Genomic DNA, 16,422 nt, shown 5'->3' with positions numbered 1-16,422 from the left:
AGTTATAGTCATACAGTCATAAGTGGAAAGAGATTGGTGATGGGAACTATGAAACGATTAATAGTAGTGCAGATTCAGTAAATAGTCTGACAGTGTTGAGGGAATTATTTGTTTAGCAGAGTGATGGCCTTCGGGAAAAAACTGTTCTTGTGTCTAGTTGTTCTGGTGTGCAGTGCTCTATAGCGTCGTTTTGAGGGTAGGAGTTGAAACAGTTTATGTCCAGGATGCGAGGGATCTGCAAATATTTTCACGGCCCTCTTCTTGATTCGTGCAGTATAAAGGTCCTCAATGGAAGGCAAGTTGGTAGCAATTATTTTTTCTGCAGTTCTAATTATCCTCTGAAGTCTGTGTTTTTCTTGTTGGGTTGCAGAACCGAACCAGACAGTTATAGAGGTGCAAATGACAGACTCAATAATTCCTCTGTAGAATTGGATCAGCAGCTCCTTGGGCAGTTTGAGCTTACTGAGTTGGCGCAGAAAGAACATTCTTTGTTGTCCTTTTTTAATGATGTTTTTGGTGTTAGCTGTCCATTTGAGATCTTGTGATATGATAGAACCCAGAAATTTGAAGGTTTCTACTGTTGATACTGTGTTGTCAAGTATTGTGAGAGGTGGAAGTATGGAAGGGTTTTTCCTAAAGTCTACCACCATTTCTACGGTTTTGAGTGTGTTCAGTTCCAGATTGTTTTGGTTGCACCACAAGGCTAGTCGTTCGACCTCTCGTCTATATGCGGATTCGTCATTGTTTCGAATGAGACCAATCACTGTTGTGTCATCTGCGAACTTCAGTAGCTTAACAAATGGATCATTGGAGATGCAGTCATTGGTATACAGAGAGAAGAGAAGTGGGGAGAGCACACAGCCTTGGGGGGCCCCTGTGCTAATTGTACAGGTATTTGATGTGATCTTGCTTAGCTTCACCTGCTGCTTCCTGTTTGTTAGGAAGCTTGTGATCCACTTACAAGTCTGTTCCGGTACGTGTAGCTGGTTTAGCTTAGTTAGAAGAATGTCTGGAATGATGGTATTGAATGCTGAACTAAAGTCTACAAAAAGGACCCTTGCATAGGTCTTTGAAGACTCAAGATGTTGCAGGATGTAGTGCAGAGCCATATTAACAGCATCATCTGTTGATCTATTTGCTCGGTATGCAAATTGCAAGGGGTCTAACAGCGGATCCGTGATGGTTTTCAGGTAGGAAAGCACTAGCCTTTCATACTTTTCACAGCAAGCAAGAAGAACCTAGATAGTATTGTTAAAGCATAAATAATGGAAAATTTCTAAAACCTACATTTTTTTTTGTTAAATCGGCCAATGCAAACTGTCCCATTTGAAGCTCTTAGGAGAAAATACACTTATAAGACAGTACATGAATTATATCTAAGGTGGCAATGTACTGCACTCCGTTTCAAGCATTCCTCTCTTTGATATCAATTTCAAAATTGTTGAAACAACTACTCTAAATGTGAAAGTCTGAGCTACAGTCATTTGTATCAGTTTGATTGATTCCAAGTTTGTAAAGCTGCCTTGAGAGCACAGTGATGATGCTAATTAAAAACCCAACAAGAAACAGAAGTAGCACCAAAAAGATTTAAATAGGTCCAGTCGTTCGGAGGCTGATCGGACACTAGTTAGGTCCTATACTAGGACTTACCTAGTGGCAATGGGGGAAGCGAGACGTTGCTACGTCTCCTCCCTCATTGCGTCGGCAGATAACCGCCCGGCCGCCCTGTTTCGGGTAACTCGCTCCCTCCTTCAACAAGGGGAGCGGGATGACCTGTTGCAGGGACGTGCTGAGGAGTTTAGTGGTTATCTATACGACAAAATCATTCAGCTTCGGACGGTCTGGACCAAAATTGGGTAGATCCGGTTGGGATGTCTGAGAGCCGTCTTGTTGAGATTGTTTGGGATGAGTTTGACCCTGTGGCTCCCGAGGACATGGACAGGTTGCTGGGTAGGCTGAATGCCACCACATGTTTACTGGACCCGTGTCCCTCCTGGTTGGTGCTGGCCGCACAGGATGTGACACGAGGCTGGCTCCAGGGGCTTACAAATGCTTCTTTGTTGGAGGGGGTCTTTCCGGCCGACTTGAAAGAGGCGGTGGTGAGGCCTCTCCTCAAGAAGCCTTCCCTGGACCCAGCTGTGTTAGGTAATTATCGTCCGATCTCCAACCTTCGCTTCGTGGCGAAGGTTGTAGAGAGTGTGGTGGCATGTCAGCTGCCCCGGTACCTGGAGGAAACCGTCTATCTAGACCCGTTCCAGTCCGGCTTCCGGCCCGGTTATAGCACTGAGACGGATTTGGTCGCGTTGGTGGATGATCTCTGGAGGGCCAGGGATAGGGGTTATTCCTCTGCCTTGGTCCTATTAGACCTCTCAGCGGCTTTTGATACCATCGACCATGGTATCCTGCTGCACCGGTTGGAGGGATTGGGAGTGGGAGGCACCGTTTATCGGTGGTTCTCCTCCTATCTCTCCGATCGGTCGCAGACGGTGTTGACGGGGGCAGAGGTCGGCCCGAGGCGCCTCACTTGTGGGGTGCCTCAGGGGTCGATTCTCTCGCCTCTTGTTCAACATCTATATGAAGCCGCTGGGTGAGATCATCAGTGGTTTTCGGTGTGAGGTACCAGCTGTACGCTGACGACACTCAGCTGTTTTTTCCACACCGGACCACCCCAACGAAGCTATCGAGGTGTTGTCCCGGTGTCTGGAGGCCGTACGGGTCTGGATGGGGAGAAACAGGCTCAAGCTCAATCCCTCCAAGATGGAGTGGCTGTGGATGCCGGCATCCCGGTACAGTCAGCTGCAGCCGCGGCTGACTGTTGGGGGCGGGGCATTGGCCCCAATGGAGAGGGTGCGCAATTTGGGCGTTCTCCTGGATGGACGGCTGTCTTTTGAAGACCATTTGACGGCCGTCTCCAGGAGAGCCTTTTACCAGGTTCGCCTGGTTTGCCAGTTGCGCCCCTTTCTAGACCGGGATGCCTTGTGCACGGTCACTCATGCTCTCGTGACATCTCGGCTGGACTACTGCAATGCTCTCCACATGGGGCTCCCCTTGAGGAGCACCCGGAGACTCCAGGTAGTTCAGAATGCAGCTGCAGGATAGAGGAGCCCTCGTGGCTCCCATGTAACACCCTCCCGCGCAGACTGCACTGGCTGCCTGTGGTTTTCCGGGTGCGCTTCAAGGTTTTGGTAATGATCTTCAAAGCGCTCCATGGCATAGGGCCGGGTTACTTACGGGACCGTCTGCTGCCACCGAATGCCTCCCACCGACCCGTGCGCTCTCACAGAGAGGGACTCCTCAGGGTGCCGTCGGCCAGGCAGTGCCGACTGGCGACGCCCAGGGGAAGGGCCTTTTCTGTGGGGGCTCCCACCCTCTGGAACGAGCTTCCCCCAGGACTTCGTCAACTTCCTGACCTTCGGACCTTCCGCCGTGAGCTTAAGACACATCTATTCATTTGCGCAGGACTGGACTAGGGTTTTAAATTTTTAAATGACTAAATTTTAGCTTTGGTTTTAAATTGGGTTTTATTATTTATATCTTATTTTAAATATTTGGCCTTTATAATAAGTTTTTTAGATGAATGTTTTATTTTGTATATTTGTGTGTTTTTATATGGCTGTACACCGCCCTGAGTCCTTAGGGAGATAGGGCGGTATAAAAATACAAATAAATAAATTAAATAAATAAATAAATAAATGTGTGAATTTAACCTTCGATTTTTCAAATTTTGGCCATGGTCAAAAGAAAATATATGTAATACAAATTATACACTTCTGCTCATACAATGGGATTCTCGAGAACATATTTGAAAAGGGATAGGAAATCAAACTGATACTAGATGCAATTTAGTGATTGAATGTTATACTGTCTATGCAACATCTATGGACTACTTCAACAGATCTCCAAGTCCAACAGAAAAACATCCAAAACCTCAAAGCACCAGGAGGAGGTGGAGATGGCAGCTATATGAAGAGTGTACATGTCTAGTTCTTTTGTTGAGGAGATATTTCCCCAATCGTAAATGGTTGAATATGTCATTGTGATAGGAATGTGTCTGAGCCTAGTGTCATTGAGTATAGCTTGAGGTCTAATTGCTACTCCCATTAGGCATGTTTTTAAGATATCTGTCACTGAGTTACCCCCTGATAGGCAAAATTCTGTGGTGTTGAGTATCTCTCTTGCTAGATACTCCCAGATGTTTCCCTTTTCTGGGATGAGGTTTGGTTCAAGGAATGCTGTTACCTGGGTTACAGTTAGCAATATACAATATAGGTTACATATAGTGTTAATAACTGGTTTTTTTCCTCCCATTATTATTATTATTATTATTCATCCCAGTTGGATCCTCCCCCCTCCCCTCTCTTTTTTTTCTTTTTCTTTTTCTTTTTCTTTTCCTTTTCCCTCTAAATATTACAAACTTGGATTAAAAGAAAAACAAACAAAAGACAACAACAATATATACATATAAGAAGAAAGGTGATGGTGGAGACAGTCTGGGTTATATTTTTTTCCTCTTCTTATTCAGTGGTGTTGTTAAAAAATGTTTCCAAAGTCCATTCTTTTGTCTCTGGATGTTTCTTCAATTTAATCGGTGGGATAGCTGGGCTATTGTCCACAACTGCAGGTTTGGCGTGTGTCCAATGTATCCAGCAGTCCCTTTCTGCAACTCGGATGGCAGTCTGGGTTGTCAGTAGAATCTGATATGGTCCTGCCCACTTGGGTTGCAGTGGTGAGTTTCGCGTGAAGAATTTTATCCACACCCAGTCACCTGGTTCAAAGGGATGTAGATTGTCTTCCAGAGGTAGCGTCTGGGTCAGGGCGCTCTGTGTCCACAGGACCTGTAATCTCATATGCAGGGCTGAAAGATATGAAGAGAGAATCATGTCCCCCCTATCTAAGCTGAGGGACTGAGGATCAAGGCCCTGCAGGGTATCAGGTGGCCGTCCAAAAAGGATTTCAAAAGGAGATATTCCTATATCCTTTCTAGGTCTAGTTCTAATGTAAAATAAGGCGATTGGTAAGACTTGTGGCCATGAGAGGTGTGTCTCTTGGCAGAGCTTACCTAATAAGGTTTTTACCTCTCTATTTGCTCTCTCTGTTCCACCTGATGAGGATGGGGAGTAGGGGCAATGCAGGTTCTGGGTGATGCCAAGTGCTTGGTATATATAGGTGAGAACTTGGGCTATGAAATGTTTGCCCCTATCCATATCTAGGACACTTGGTACCCCAAACCTGGGTACAATGTCTTTAATGAGGTGTCTGGCGGTTTCCAAGGCTGTAGCATGGCGACAAGGGAAAGCCTCTACCCAGTGTGTTAGTTGGTCTCTACATATGAGGGCATATTGGTATCCATTTGCTTTAGGCAATTGAATATAGTCCATTTGAACTCGTTCAAGGGTCTTTGTGCCCATGGTCTGCCCCCCTCATGGATGCTTTTCCTGGAGGTGCTGTTATTAGCCTGACATGTTTTACAGGTGCTAGTCACTCTGGTTGCCTCTGTATAAATTCCAGGAGCATGCCATACCCTTCTAGCAGCATCCACTATTGCTTGGGTCCCACAATGGCCTTTCGAGTGTAGCTTCTGGCAAATTAGGCGTATGAGGCGACGTGGGGCTATGGGTCTGCCATCTGGGACTCTCCAAAATCCTTTAGAAAATGTTGCACCTAATTTTCTTTCCCACATTTGGGCTTCTCCTTCTTCAAGGAAGTCCTTATATGGGATTTCTGGGTTGGTTCTTATTGCTGGAGCAATAGTGACTTGTGGAAGAGGTTCGGTGGCTACCCATTTGGCTATTGCATCAGCGTATTTGTTTCCTTTTGTAATCAAAGAGTCATCCGTTTGATGGGCTTTACAATGGATAACTGCTATTTCCTTTGGTAATTGAATGGCTTGTAATAGTTTGGAGACCAGAGCTGCATGTACAATTTGTTGACCTGCTGATGTGAGGAAACCCCGTTGTTTCCATAGTGCTCCTGTGGCATGGCAAACACCAAATGCATATCTTGAATCAGTATATATGTTAACAGACTGATTTTCTGCTGCTTCACAAGCTTTGGTTAGTGCAATAAGTTCTGTTGCCTGAGCGCTATGTGAGGGGGTTAGTGGCTCAGCCCAAATGATTTCGTGGAGAGAGACTACCGCTGCTCCTGCAACCCTTCTGTCCTCGTGCATATACGAGGAGCCATCTGTAAATAATTCAAGATCTGGATTTTCTAGAGGGTTGTCAGTTAAATCTGGGCGCGGTAGTTCTGCATCCTGTATTAGGTGGAGGCAATCATGGAGGTTATTATCCGATTGTTCTGTGGGTAATAGGGTAGCAGGGTTTAGGGTGCTACATCGTTCAAATGGATTATTGCAATGCTCTCTACATGGGGCTACCCCTGAAGTGCACTCGGAGACTCCAGTTAGTCCAGAATGCAGCTGCGCGGGTGAACGAGGGAGCTCCTCGTTGCTCCCAGGTAACACCGCTCCTGCGCAGTTTGCACTGGCTACCTGTGGTCTTTCGGGTGCGCTTCAAGGTTTTGGTTACCACCTTCAAAGCGCTCCATGGCTTAGGGCCCGGGTACTTACTGGACCGCCTGCTGTTACCTTATGCCTCCCATCGACCCGTACGCTCTCACAGAGAGGGTCTCCTCAGGGTGCCGTCCGCCAAGCAATGCCGGCTGGCGGCCCCCAGGGCGAGGGCCTTCTCTGTTGGAGCACCTACTCTCTGGAACGACCTTCCCCCCGGTTTGCGCCAAATATCTGACCTTCGGACCTTTCGCCGGGAATTAAAAACTCACTTATTTATTCAAGCGGGACTGGACTGATTTTTTAAATTCTAAATTTTAAATTCTTAATCTTTTGTAATTTTATATGGGGTATTTTAGGTTAGGTCAATCTGACGGTTTTAATTCGGCCACTATTGAATAGGTATTTTAAATTGATATTTTAACTTTGTATACTTGCTGTTTTTATCTTTGGCTGTATACCGCCCTGAGTCCTTCGGGAGAAGGGCAGTATAAAAATTTAAATAAATAAATAAATAAATAAATGTGATGTGGTCAGATGTAAACAATTCCGCCTCGTATTGCGCTAGACGCTGCTGTGTGAAGGCTTGCGTTTGTGATTTTAGGAGAATAGCGAATACTTCGTGGGGCACTTTTAAAGTCAGCGGCCGTCCGAGGACTAGGTCCTTGGATCGTTTTACTATTTCTACCGTGGCCGCTACTGCCCTCAGGCAGGGGAGTGTTCCCCGGGCTACCGGATCTAATTTTACTGAATAGTATGCCACGGGTCGCTGAGCTAGACCACAGCTCTGTGTTAGAACTCCTGATGCAATGCCTAGTTTTTTGTGTATGAAGAGAGTAAATGGTTTTTTGTAATCAGGCAAACCCAATACCGGGGCTGAAGCTAGTGTTTGTTTAATTCTCCCGATATGCTGGTCTAAAGATTTTGTCCATTCTATAGGATCTGGCATGTTTTTAGTAGTTAAGTGTATCAGGGGTTTTGCTAGTTCCCCAAACGATGGGATCCAGGGGCGACAAAATCCCAGGACCCCTAGGAGTGCTCTTACTTGTCGTTTCGTGCTGGGGTTTTTCATGGCCAATATGGTTTCTAGGCGGCTGGGAGCTAGTTTCCGTATTCCCGGCGCAATTATGTAGCCCAAATAAGTTATTTCTTGTTTCAAATATTGCAATTTGGTGGGGGAGGCTTTATGTCCCTTCTCCGCTAAGGCTTTTAGTAGATGTAAAGTGTCACGTTTACATGCCTGCTCACTTTCTGATGCTAGCAACAAATCATCTACATATTGGATTAATATAGATTTTTCAGGTAAGTTTATGGAGGATAGATCGTTCCTTAAAATTTGGGAGAATAGGGTGGGAGACTCCGTGTAGCCTTGAGGCAGACGGGTCCAAGTATATTGCTGTTCCTCCCAAATAAGGCAAATAAGTATTGTGATGCTGGATCTACCGGAATGCTAAAAAAAGCGGAACAGAGATCCACCACGGTGAAGTGAGTAGCGGAAGCCGGTACTTCCGTAATTATTGTTGCGGGGTTCGGCACTATCGGGGCTCGAGGTATCACGTGACTGTTGACGGCCCTCAGATCGTGAACAAAACGGTAAATGGGATCCCCATTCTCATCCACCTTTGATTTTTTTACGGGAAAAATTGGGGTATTACATGGGGAGGTACATTTCCGCAAAACTCCCTGCTCCAGATAGGCTTTAATCAGTTTGCGTATTGGTTCAATGGCCTCCGCTTGAATCTTGTATTGTGGGATGCATGGTGGGCATCCGGTTTTCACTTTTATTGTCACCGGGGTGGCCCCTTTTAAAAGTCCCACTTCAGTTGAATCCCAGCCCCAAAGTGAGGGGGGCAAAGTTGCTAAATCCGCATGTAGCGGGGGTGGATGGGTGGCTAGTAGGAAAGTTTTCTTTCCGGGGATGTCTAGAGTGAGGCCCCTTCTCCCACATTTAATGGTTGCTCCCAATTTGCATAGGAGGTCTCTTCCTAAAAGGGAGACTGGGGATTGCGGGCAGATGGTGAAGCCATGTTTTAATGAGAAGAGACCTAATTCGACTGTTAAATCTTTAGTATATTCTACCGGGATGACTTTCCCCCCCACTCCTACTATATTATCTTGAGCTCCTTTCTTTATTGAGTCCTTGTGGGGTGGGTTGATAATTAGCGAGGCAGTCGCCCCAGTGTCCACTAGGCAGTTATATTCTTTTCTCTCTATGAGAAGCACTGTTCCCTCTAAGCTGCGCGCGTGCGCAAATGCGCACTGCTAACACGGTCTCCGCGCACAGAAAATCTGTGCTGCTCAGCTAATCAACGCCTGTCAAATTACGTTGATTAGCTGCGCAGCACAGATTCGGCTAGCTAAAACTTTTAGCTAGCCGAATCTGTCTGCGCAGCTAATCAACGTAATTTGACAGGCGCTGATTAGCTGCCCAGACAGATTCGCCAGCTAAAACTTTAGCTAGTCGATTCTAGCTAAAAGTTTTAGTTAGTCAATTCAGGCGCAGCTAATCACCCCCTGTCAAATTCCGTTGTTTAGCTGCCCAGCACAGATTCGGCTAGCTAAAACTTTTAGCTAGCCGATTCTAGCTAAAAGTTTTAGCTAGCCGAATCTGTTTGATTCTTTTAATAAATCATGTGACTTGAATGGATGGATTTAATAAATGAATAATAATAAATAATAATAATAATAATAAATAAATAAAATATAATATAATAATAATAATAAATAAATAAAATAAATGAATGGATTTAATAAATCATGTGACTTGAATGGATGCGATGCTGGCATGACCCGCACGTCTGATGTTGCTCACAGTGGTCCAAGGGACCGCTCAGGGAGTTAGTGTGCTTGCTCAGACTCGTGAAAAATTAGAGGGAACATTGATGAGAAGGGATATCATAGGTTCCCCTTCGGGGCCGTTCCTTAAGGGAATTGCAAGCCCCTGGAGTGTGGCCATGAACTCCTTCTCTTCTTTCTCTAGTCATTGAGTATCTGGGTCCCTTTCCAGTTCCCAGTCCGGGTTTCTCGGATCATTGCGGTTGTTTAGGTGGGCTGGATTGTATGGTGGAAGTGGGGCTGTTGGTGGTTCCCGATGATAATTGTTTCTCCGTTCGGAAGGATAATGGAAATCATTTTCCCCCCGAAGGATTTTGGGCGGTGCGCTATACCGGGAATGGGTTTGGGTCTGATTACATCGTCAACTTAGGTGTCCCTTTTCTCCGCATTTGAAACAATGTCGGCATTTCTGTGATAGGACTCCAGTTTTTTCGCACCGCCCACACCGAGGCCGTCCATCGCCCAATCGCTGTTGTGGTGGCCTTGCTCTGTCCTGCAGAGCCGCAAATATTTGTAATTCCTCATGTCTTTCTGACTTCCTTCTTCTCTCTTTGTCTTTTTCCTTTTCTAACTCCCTCCTTTCTTTTTCCTCCTCCTTCAGTTTGTCCTGCTGGTCATAAATGAAGTTGGCAATTCTGCGCAACTCCGATATCTCTAAAGAGGACCAGTTAGACACTATTTTGTGGAAATGTTCTTTTATATCACGGGCAGATTGGTCAACGAAGGCTGAGGCTAATATCCTCTGATCCTTCTGGCAGCTGAGATCGAGGTGGGCATAAGTCGTGGCTGCCTCAGAGAGTCGGACCCAAAAGGCATCTGGGTTCTCCTGATCTCTTTGGGTTATTCTCTGGAATTCTGACCAATTTAAGGGTCTTTTCCCAATTTCTTCCAGGGCTTCCAATAGGTTTTCCTTTGCCTTGGTGTACATAATCCAGTGGTTGTTATCATTATAGTCCCAGTCAGGGCGCTGTAATGGCCAGACTACCCGGGCCTGGGCTACCTGGCCCGGAGCGGCTATAACTGGCTGTTTGGCAATCTCATCAGTTTTCTCAAATAATTTTAATAACTCATCTTTTGTTAAGAAGACATGCAACAGCTGGTTCATGTCTCCCCATGATGGATTATGGCTCTCTATTATGGCCTTGAGAGTCTGAATTACTGTAAGGGGGTCAGCCCTGAAAGATGGTGCCTCCTTTTTCCAAATTACTAGGTCTGAGGCTGAAAATGGGGTGTGTGATAGGATGTATTCTAGCTGACCCCTCTGTCTCCCAGGCACAGGTTTACTTATTAGTGGGGCCATTATTTTTGCTGTGTTTTCCTCCTCCTCGCTGGTTGGATTTCTTTCCCTCAAAGGTTCCTTATTTTTAGATAGTTCAGCCCAGCAATACCAATAGGGTATATGGCTAGGCTTCAATCGTGGTCTAAATGCCATCAGGATTTTTATATCTAGAGTACCACCATGAGGCCAAATTTGTTTCCCAGTGTCATCTTTTAGCAAAGTCCATTTTTTACACAATTTCCTCAATTTCTTTTTTCGCATACCAGGCAAAACTGGCAGCCTGCGGGCATCCCAGGCCCCAAGCAGGTTTCCTAGGGGATTTTCCGCCACCCTCGAGCTACTGCTTCCCATGTTTCCCTCTCCGATGTGAGGTTTTATTTTTCACTTTGGCTTAGCCGGGTGGAGTTTTCTGAAAACTCCTATAGTTTTCAGAAAAAAAAATTCTGGGAAGGACTTCGACTCCCTTCTGTCGAAGTATGGGCCCCTTCCTGTTAAGGGAGCTCTGTTTTGGATCAAAAAGGTGATCCCAGAGGACCTACTGCCCCTCCAGCAGGTACGAGCACCACCTCAACACTGCTTCCTGCTTTGCTCTTTACTCTCTTAATTGCTTCATTCACACTTACTTTCCTCTCGCTCGGCTTCCATTCCCAATAAACACAAAGTTCCACGTTTGGCTTCCCCCCCTTGCTTTCTCTATCCTACCGGTCACGGCTCGGTGGAGCTAGCAGTAGGCAGAGGTGCGGCTAGAGGTTGCTCAAAGAGGTGGAATCAGACTGTTTCCTTAGGCGGAATCCCACTATCACACACACATGCACACATACATACTTTCGTTTCTCTAGGTTCTGGGAATTATCCTTTTAAAATAGTAAATTTAAGGCGGTACTCACCTGCTTTCAAGCAGCTGTTGAGGGCAAAGCTCAAAAACTCCCTTTATTACCCGACACCTCCTGGGCAGGGTCCGTGGATTCTTCCCCGGACAAAATGGTCCGTGCCGGCTGGGTTGGATCTTCAGGCCCCGTCCGGTGGCTGGGTTGGCTGGGAGTCCCTTCATGGAAGTCGCCAATTGTTAGATCGTTCCCCGAATGGGTTCGAATTTCCCGGCTGGGAGAGCCTCTCCAGCAGATTGGAGCGTTGCCGATGTGTTAGAAGAATTGAGATCGAAGCGAGCTGCGTGAAAGCGAGGTTTCTTTATTTTTCAGGAAGACGAATCCAGCAAGCTGGGTGAGCTGACAACGATATACAGTAAGTGTACATTTTTTATACTCTTTTTCCCTTTTCATTTCTTTGTTTCGGGAGTACTTGATGGGTTTTCCTTTTGTGTATGTGTTTGCTAAGTTTTCTGTGTTTTGTCTTTCTGATTATGTTAATGTGGGTGGGTTTCGTGTATGGGTGTGTGTTCCGGTTTAATCTGTTCATTCTAACGATTTGATTTCCTCAAGTATTCTCCCTCCCGTTAGTTGTTTTCCATATGTTTTGATTTGAAGTTAATCTATTTAGGCTTGTGATTGAATCTTGTCTTGATCTAATCTATTTCTTTTATTCGGTCGGCTATGTCTGTGTGACCTGATTATTTCCTTTCCTGTATTTCTTGGTATTGTCTTTTAAATAGCCTTGAGGTTTGTGGGTTTTTCCCTGGCCAGATTTAATTCTGAGTCAGTGCCTTTTGTTATTATGATGCACCCTTGCTTGGTTTCCTTTTGCTCAACACTGCCTAGGTGAAGTTCCCTTCCTACAGAACAGAGGAACAACAGATCATTCCTGCAAAGAAAAAGAAAAGAGAGAGAGATGAAGAAGCTATGGAGAAGGGACAGTGACTGTGCAATTTATCGACAGCAACCATTTCCCACCTCGAAGAACACTAAGTAGCAGTGAATTTAGAAAGCATAAAGACTAAAGAAGGGGAAAAAAACAACAACGGATTACTAGGGTGATAACTCTAGAGTGGGAACTAATTACAATCAATTGACTATCTTTTATATCTTTTATATATTGATATATTTCTATACCTTTTACTGAATAGATTCTAATATATTAATTATTTCCCTCCTCTCTCTTTATATACCTATATTTAATTATAGGATACTTTCCCTCTTATAGATTTACAAATTGATTATAGAACCTGCCGTGGGGGCTGAATAGAAAATACCAGAAAGGAATGTCGGATCTTGGGAGCGACCAGGAGGAGATGGGGGCTGCTGGCATGTCGCACTGCAAATTGAAAAACTGCAATTAGAGGGACGACGTGAGAAGCCAAAGTGGTCCGTGGGGGTTGGCAGATTACCAGAACTGGGGGAAACTTCCCAGGGGTTACAATAAGAAGCATAAGGGAGGATACTCTGCCTGGCAGCAAGAAGAAAAAATGAAGGAGGACCTGCAAATCACAGAGGCAGTGAAACTTTATAAAGATGCCATTCGGAGACGACAGGCCCGTGAGTGGTATGAATCATCTACTCAGGGTATCTCTGGGAAGGGAGGAGAAGAGCCAGACCTGGGAAGTGCTGGAGAGACTGCTTACGACAAAGAGGCGGCTGGGGATTGTAGTATCTAGTAGAGGTCTGGTTCCACCTTCTGGACAGGCACTGCCACGCAGGCGGAAAAAGCCCAAGATCCCCCCTCTTCCTGGAAAATACAACGGAGAGCCAAAGGAACTTGGACGGTTCTTAGCTCAAGTGTGGAATCACATGGAGGATTGGGGAGAGGATTTTCTATTTGATGCAGCCCGTATGAGGTGCGTGACCAGAGTCCTAGAAGGGGTGGCAGCAGATTGGTTTGTAATTCTTCATAATGAGGACTCCCCAGTGCTAAGAGATTATAACCAATTCATGGCAGCCCTAAGAGCGAGATATGAGGATCCTCTGGTTGAGTGGAAAGCAAGGATCCGGATGAAATACATCAAACGGGAGAAGGCCGGTAGCCAAATACAACCAAGAATTTCGTGAGATGCTGCCCCATATGAGAGGTGGTCCGAAGTTGCTTTGTTGGAGAACTACAAAGATGGCCTGAATGAAGACGTATATGCACTTTGTTGGGTGCGCAAGACCCCCCCCCACCCTGCACGGTTGGTATACTCTGGCAGCGGAGATGGAGATCGATCTGGCCAGAGACTGCATCCCAGGCAGTCGAACCTGGAAGCAGACCCCTCTCCACCCCATAAAGGAGCTCCAAAAGGCCCTGGAGTCACTGCCAGCAGGAAGCAGAGATCTATGGCTTGTTTCAGATGTGGAAAGGAAAGCCACTGGGCAGTCAACTGTGTGGTCAAGCTGGACCCCAAGATGACTCCTGGTGGTGGAAAAGGATTGTGAAGCTGCTTGCCAAGGCTCGAGAGGTTGCGAAGAAGGGAGCTGACGTCATCGAGGTCGCTCATCCCATCAAGGAGGAGTTGGGAAGTCTGACTAGCTCTGATGACAGTGGATCTGGGTCTGATTCCAATGAAGTTCTTTTGGTGCATTGGAAAAGGGGACCCCTGACTATCCCAGTGAAATTGCATGTCCCTTCTACTGCAGCCCAGGGGGAGATACTAGCTTTTTTGGACTCGGGGTGTACCAGGTGTGTCATCAGCCCTGAGGTGGTGGAGAAAATGGAACTCAGACTAAAAACTCTAAGTAGGCCCATAGCCTTTTGCCAGCTAGATGGGTCAGTAGCAGGGGGAGGTCCAGCCCATTTTATAACTGAACCAATAGAAATGATCATGGGCGATCACCGAGAAACCCTGAATTTTATCGTGACATCGGGGATGGACCAACCTGTCTTGTTGGGATTGCCCTGGCTCCAAAAATGGAACCCACAAATAAATTGGAGAACGGGTGTATTGTGGTTTCGCTCCAAACCACGCAGGGTGGAGAAGGGAGTTGCCAAAAGAGAGGAAGCCATACCAACCGAAGTACTGGCGTCAGTAATAGAACACTTGGAGGAGGAGGAAAGAATTCCCAAGGAATACTGGGACCTTTGAGAGGTATTTAGTGAGAAGGCCTCTGATGTGTTGCCCCCTCATAGGCCCACAGACTGTAGCATTGAAATTCTTCTGGGGGTAAAGCTTTGTTCTGTTTCCCTCCCCCAATACTCCCAACAAAGAGTCAGTTAAAGGCCTTCTTTTCTAGTTTATTTACATAGATAAATGTTCTGGCCACGTCTACCCACGGGCCTGCCAAGTCTCTAGAGATAACTAGGAAATTATAGATAAGGCCGGAGTTACTAACTAAGATATTCTTCCTTCCATTGATACAGTTTGCCGGCGCAAATTCACTGCTTTGTCCAAGACAAAAAGCCAGGAAGTTCCGCCTCCTGCTTTTATAGCCTCTGTAGATGTCACTGCGTGACTCATCATTCTTTGACTTTGTCCCAACGCCTCCTCTGCTGCGCGCGCCGGTCACGTCTGCGCAGTCTTGCATCAAGCCAAAATTGTTCTTGGGGCGTTGCCAAATCAGAAGAAGGCCCGGGAGAATCAGGCCTTGCCGGCCCCTCCTCCTCCCTTTGGGTGGGTGCCAGGGAGGGAGAGGGCCCAGGAGAAGCAGGTCTTGCCAGGTCTTCTCCCTCATTTTCTGAATCATCCGAGTCCAGGAGTCCGAGTCCAGGAGTCCGAGTCCAGAAACCTGGGTCACAACACTATCCCTCACCGCAGGACCCTTCCTCCGGGGCTGACGATCGGGATGCGGTTGGGCTGGGTTCTGCTCATAGAAGGGCTGCACCAGGTCAGGGGCATGAACGTTGGAGGCATCTACCCAGGAGAAATCAGTCCCGTATCCCTTCCACGTGATCAAATATTGGAAACGACCCTTCAGCCAGTGGGAGTCTCGTACGCTGTGGACTTCGTATTCCTCCGACCCGTCCTTGGCGACAGTGACAGGTGCTGTTGGGCACCGAAGGGGACTCAGTGTGGCCTCAGGAACCAGAAGGGACCGGTGAAAGACGGGGTGGATCTGCATGGATCGTGGCAGGGTCAGTCGGTAAGCTCAGTCGGTTGATGACTGCCACGACAGGGAACGGGCCGATGAATCGGTGGTCCAATTTCTTTACCGGGCGGTCGGACAGGAGGTGTTTGGTGGAGAGCCACATCCTGTCTCTGACCACCAGTGGGGGCGTTGCCCGTCGGGAGCAGTCGGCGGACCATTTGTAGTCCTCCTTCGCCCGATCCAGCTGCTGACGTACCAACTGTTGGACCACATGCAATTTCGTCAGGAAGGTCTGCGTTTCGGGAACAGGAGAGTCCGGTGGTGCAAGAGGGAAGAGCCGCGGATGGTACTCCACATTGGCAAAGAACGGGGTCATCTGAGTAGAAGTGTGCTGAGAGTTGTTAAAAGCAAACTCTGCCAGGGACAGGTAATCAGCCCAGTTGTCCTGCTGCTGGTTGATGAAGCAACAGAGATACTGTTCTAGGATACCGATGACCTTCTCTGTACCCCCGTCAGTCTCCGGATGGTGCGATGATGACAGACACACCTGCACCTCCAACGCGGCCATCAGGCTCTTCTAGAAGCGAGCTGTGAACTGAACTCCGCGGTCCGAAACCACCCTGTCCGGCAGACCGTGGAGGCGGAAGATGTGCTGCAGGAAGAGACGGGCCGTTTTGGCAGCTGTGGGCAGCCCGCAGCATGGGATGAAGTGTGCCATCTTGGTGAGCATATCCACCACCACCACCAGCAAAGTGGTGAACCCAGAGGACGGCGGCAGGTCCGTCAGGAAGTCCATGGAGATCGCCCCCCAAGGTCTGTCGGGTGTCGGCAAGGGCTGGAGGAGCCTGGGAGGGGCCCTTGTGGCGGCCTTGGCTTGCCGGCACGGTACGCAGGATGTCACATACGCATGT

At 47.1% G+C, this 16,422-nt stretch overlaps 1 protein-coding gene across 8 annotated transcripts in view; it reads right to left on the bottom strand.

The window, feature by feature from the left end:
• Window positions 1–3,992: 3,992 nt before the first annotated feature.
• Window positions 3,993–16,422, bottom strand: part of HEPH (hephaestin) — a 130,897-nt gene continuing 118,467 nt past the window's right edge. For 6 of the 8 annotated variants that reach the window (XM_058196634.1, XM_058196627.1, XM_058196628.1 and 3 more), the window contains one exon: window positions 3,993–4,855. In XM_058196634.1, the coding sequence (XP_058052617.1) occupies window positions 4,515–4,855 (341 nt within the window). In that variant the 3' untranslated portion in view covers window positions 3,993–4,514. The other 2 variants (XR_009156681.1, XM_058196635.1) reach the window with 2 other exon arrangements.

Source organism: Ahaetulla prasina, chromosome 11 (genome assembly GCF_028640845.1).
Source record: "Ahaetulla prasina isolate Xishuangbanna chromosome 11, ASM2864084v1, whole genome shotgun sequence".
In the NCBI taxonomy this organism is placed as follows: Eukaryota; Metazoa; Chordata; class Lepidosauria; order Squamata; family Colubridae; genus Ahaetulla; species Ahaetulla prasina.
This window is presented reverse-complemented; position numbering and strand designations above follow the sequence as displayed.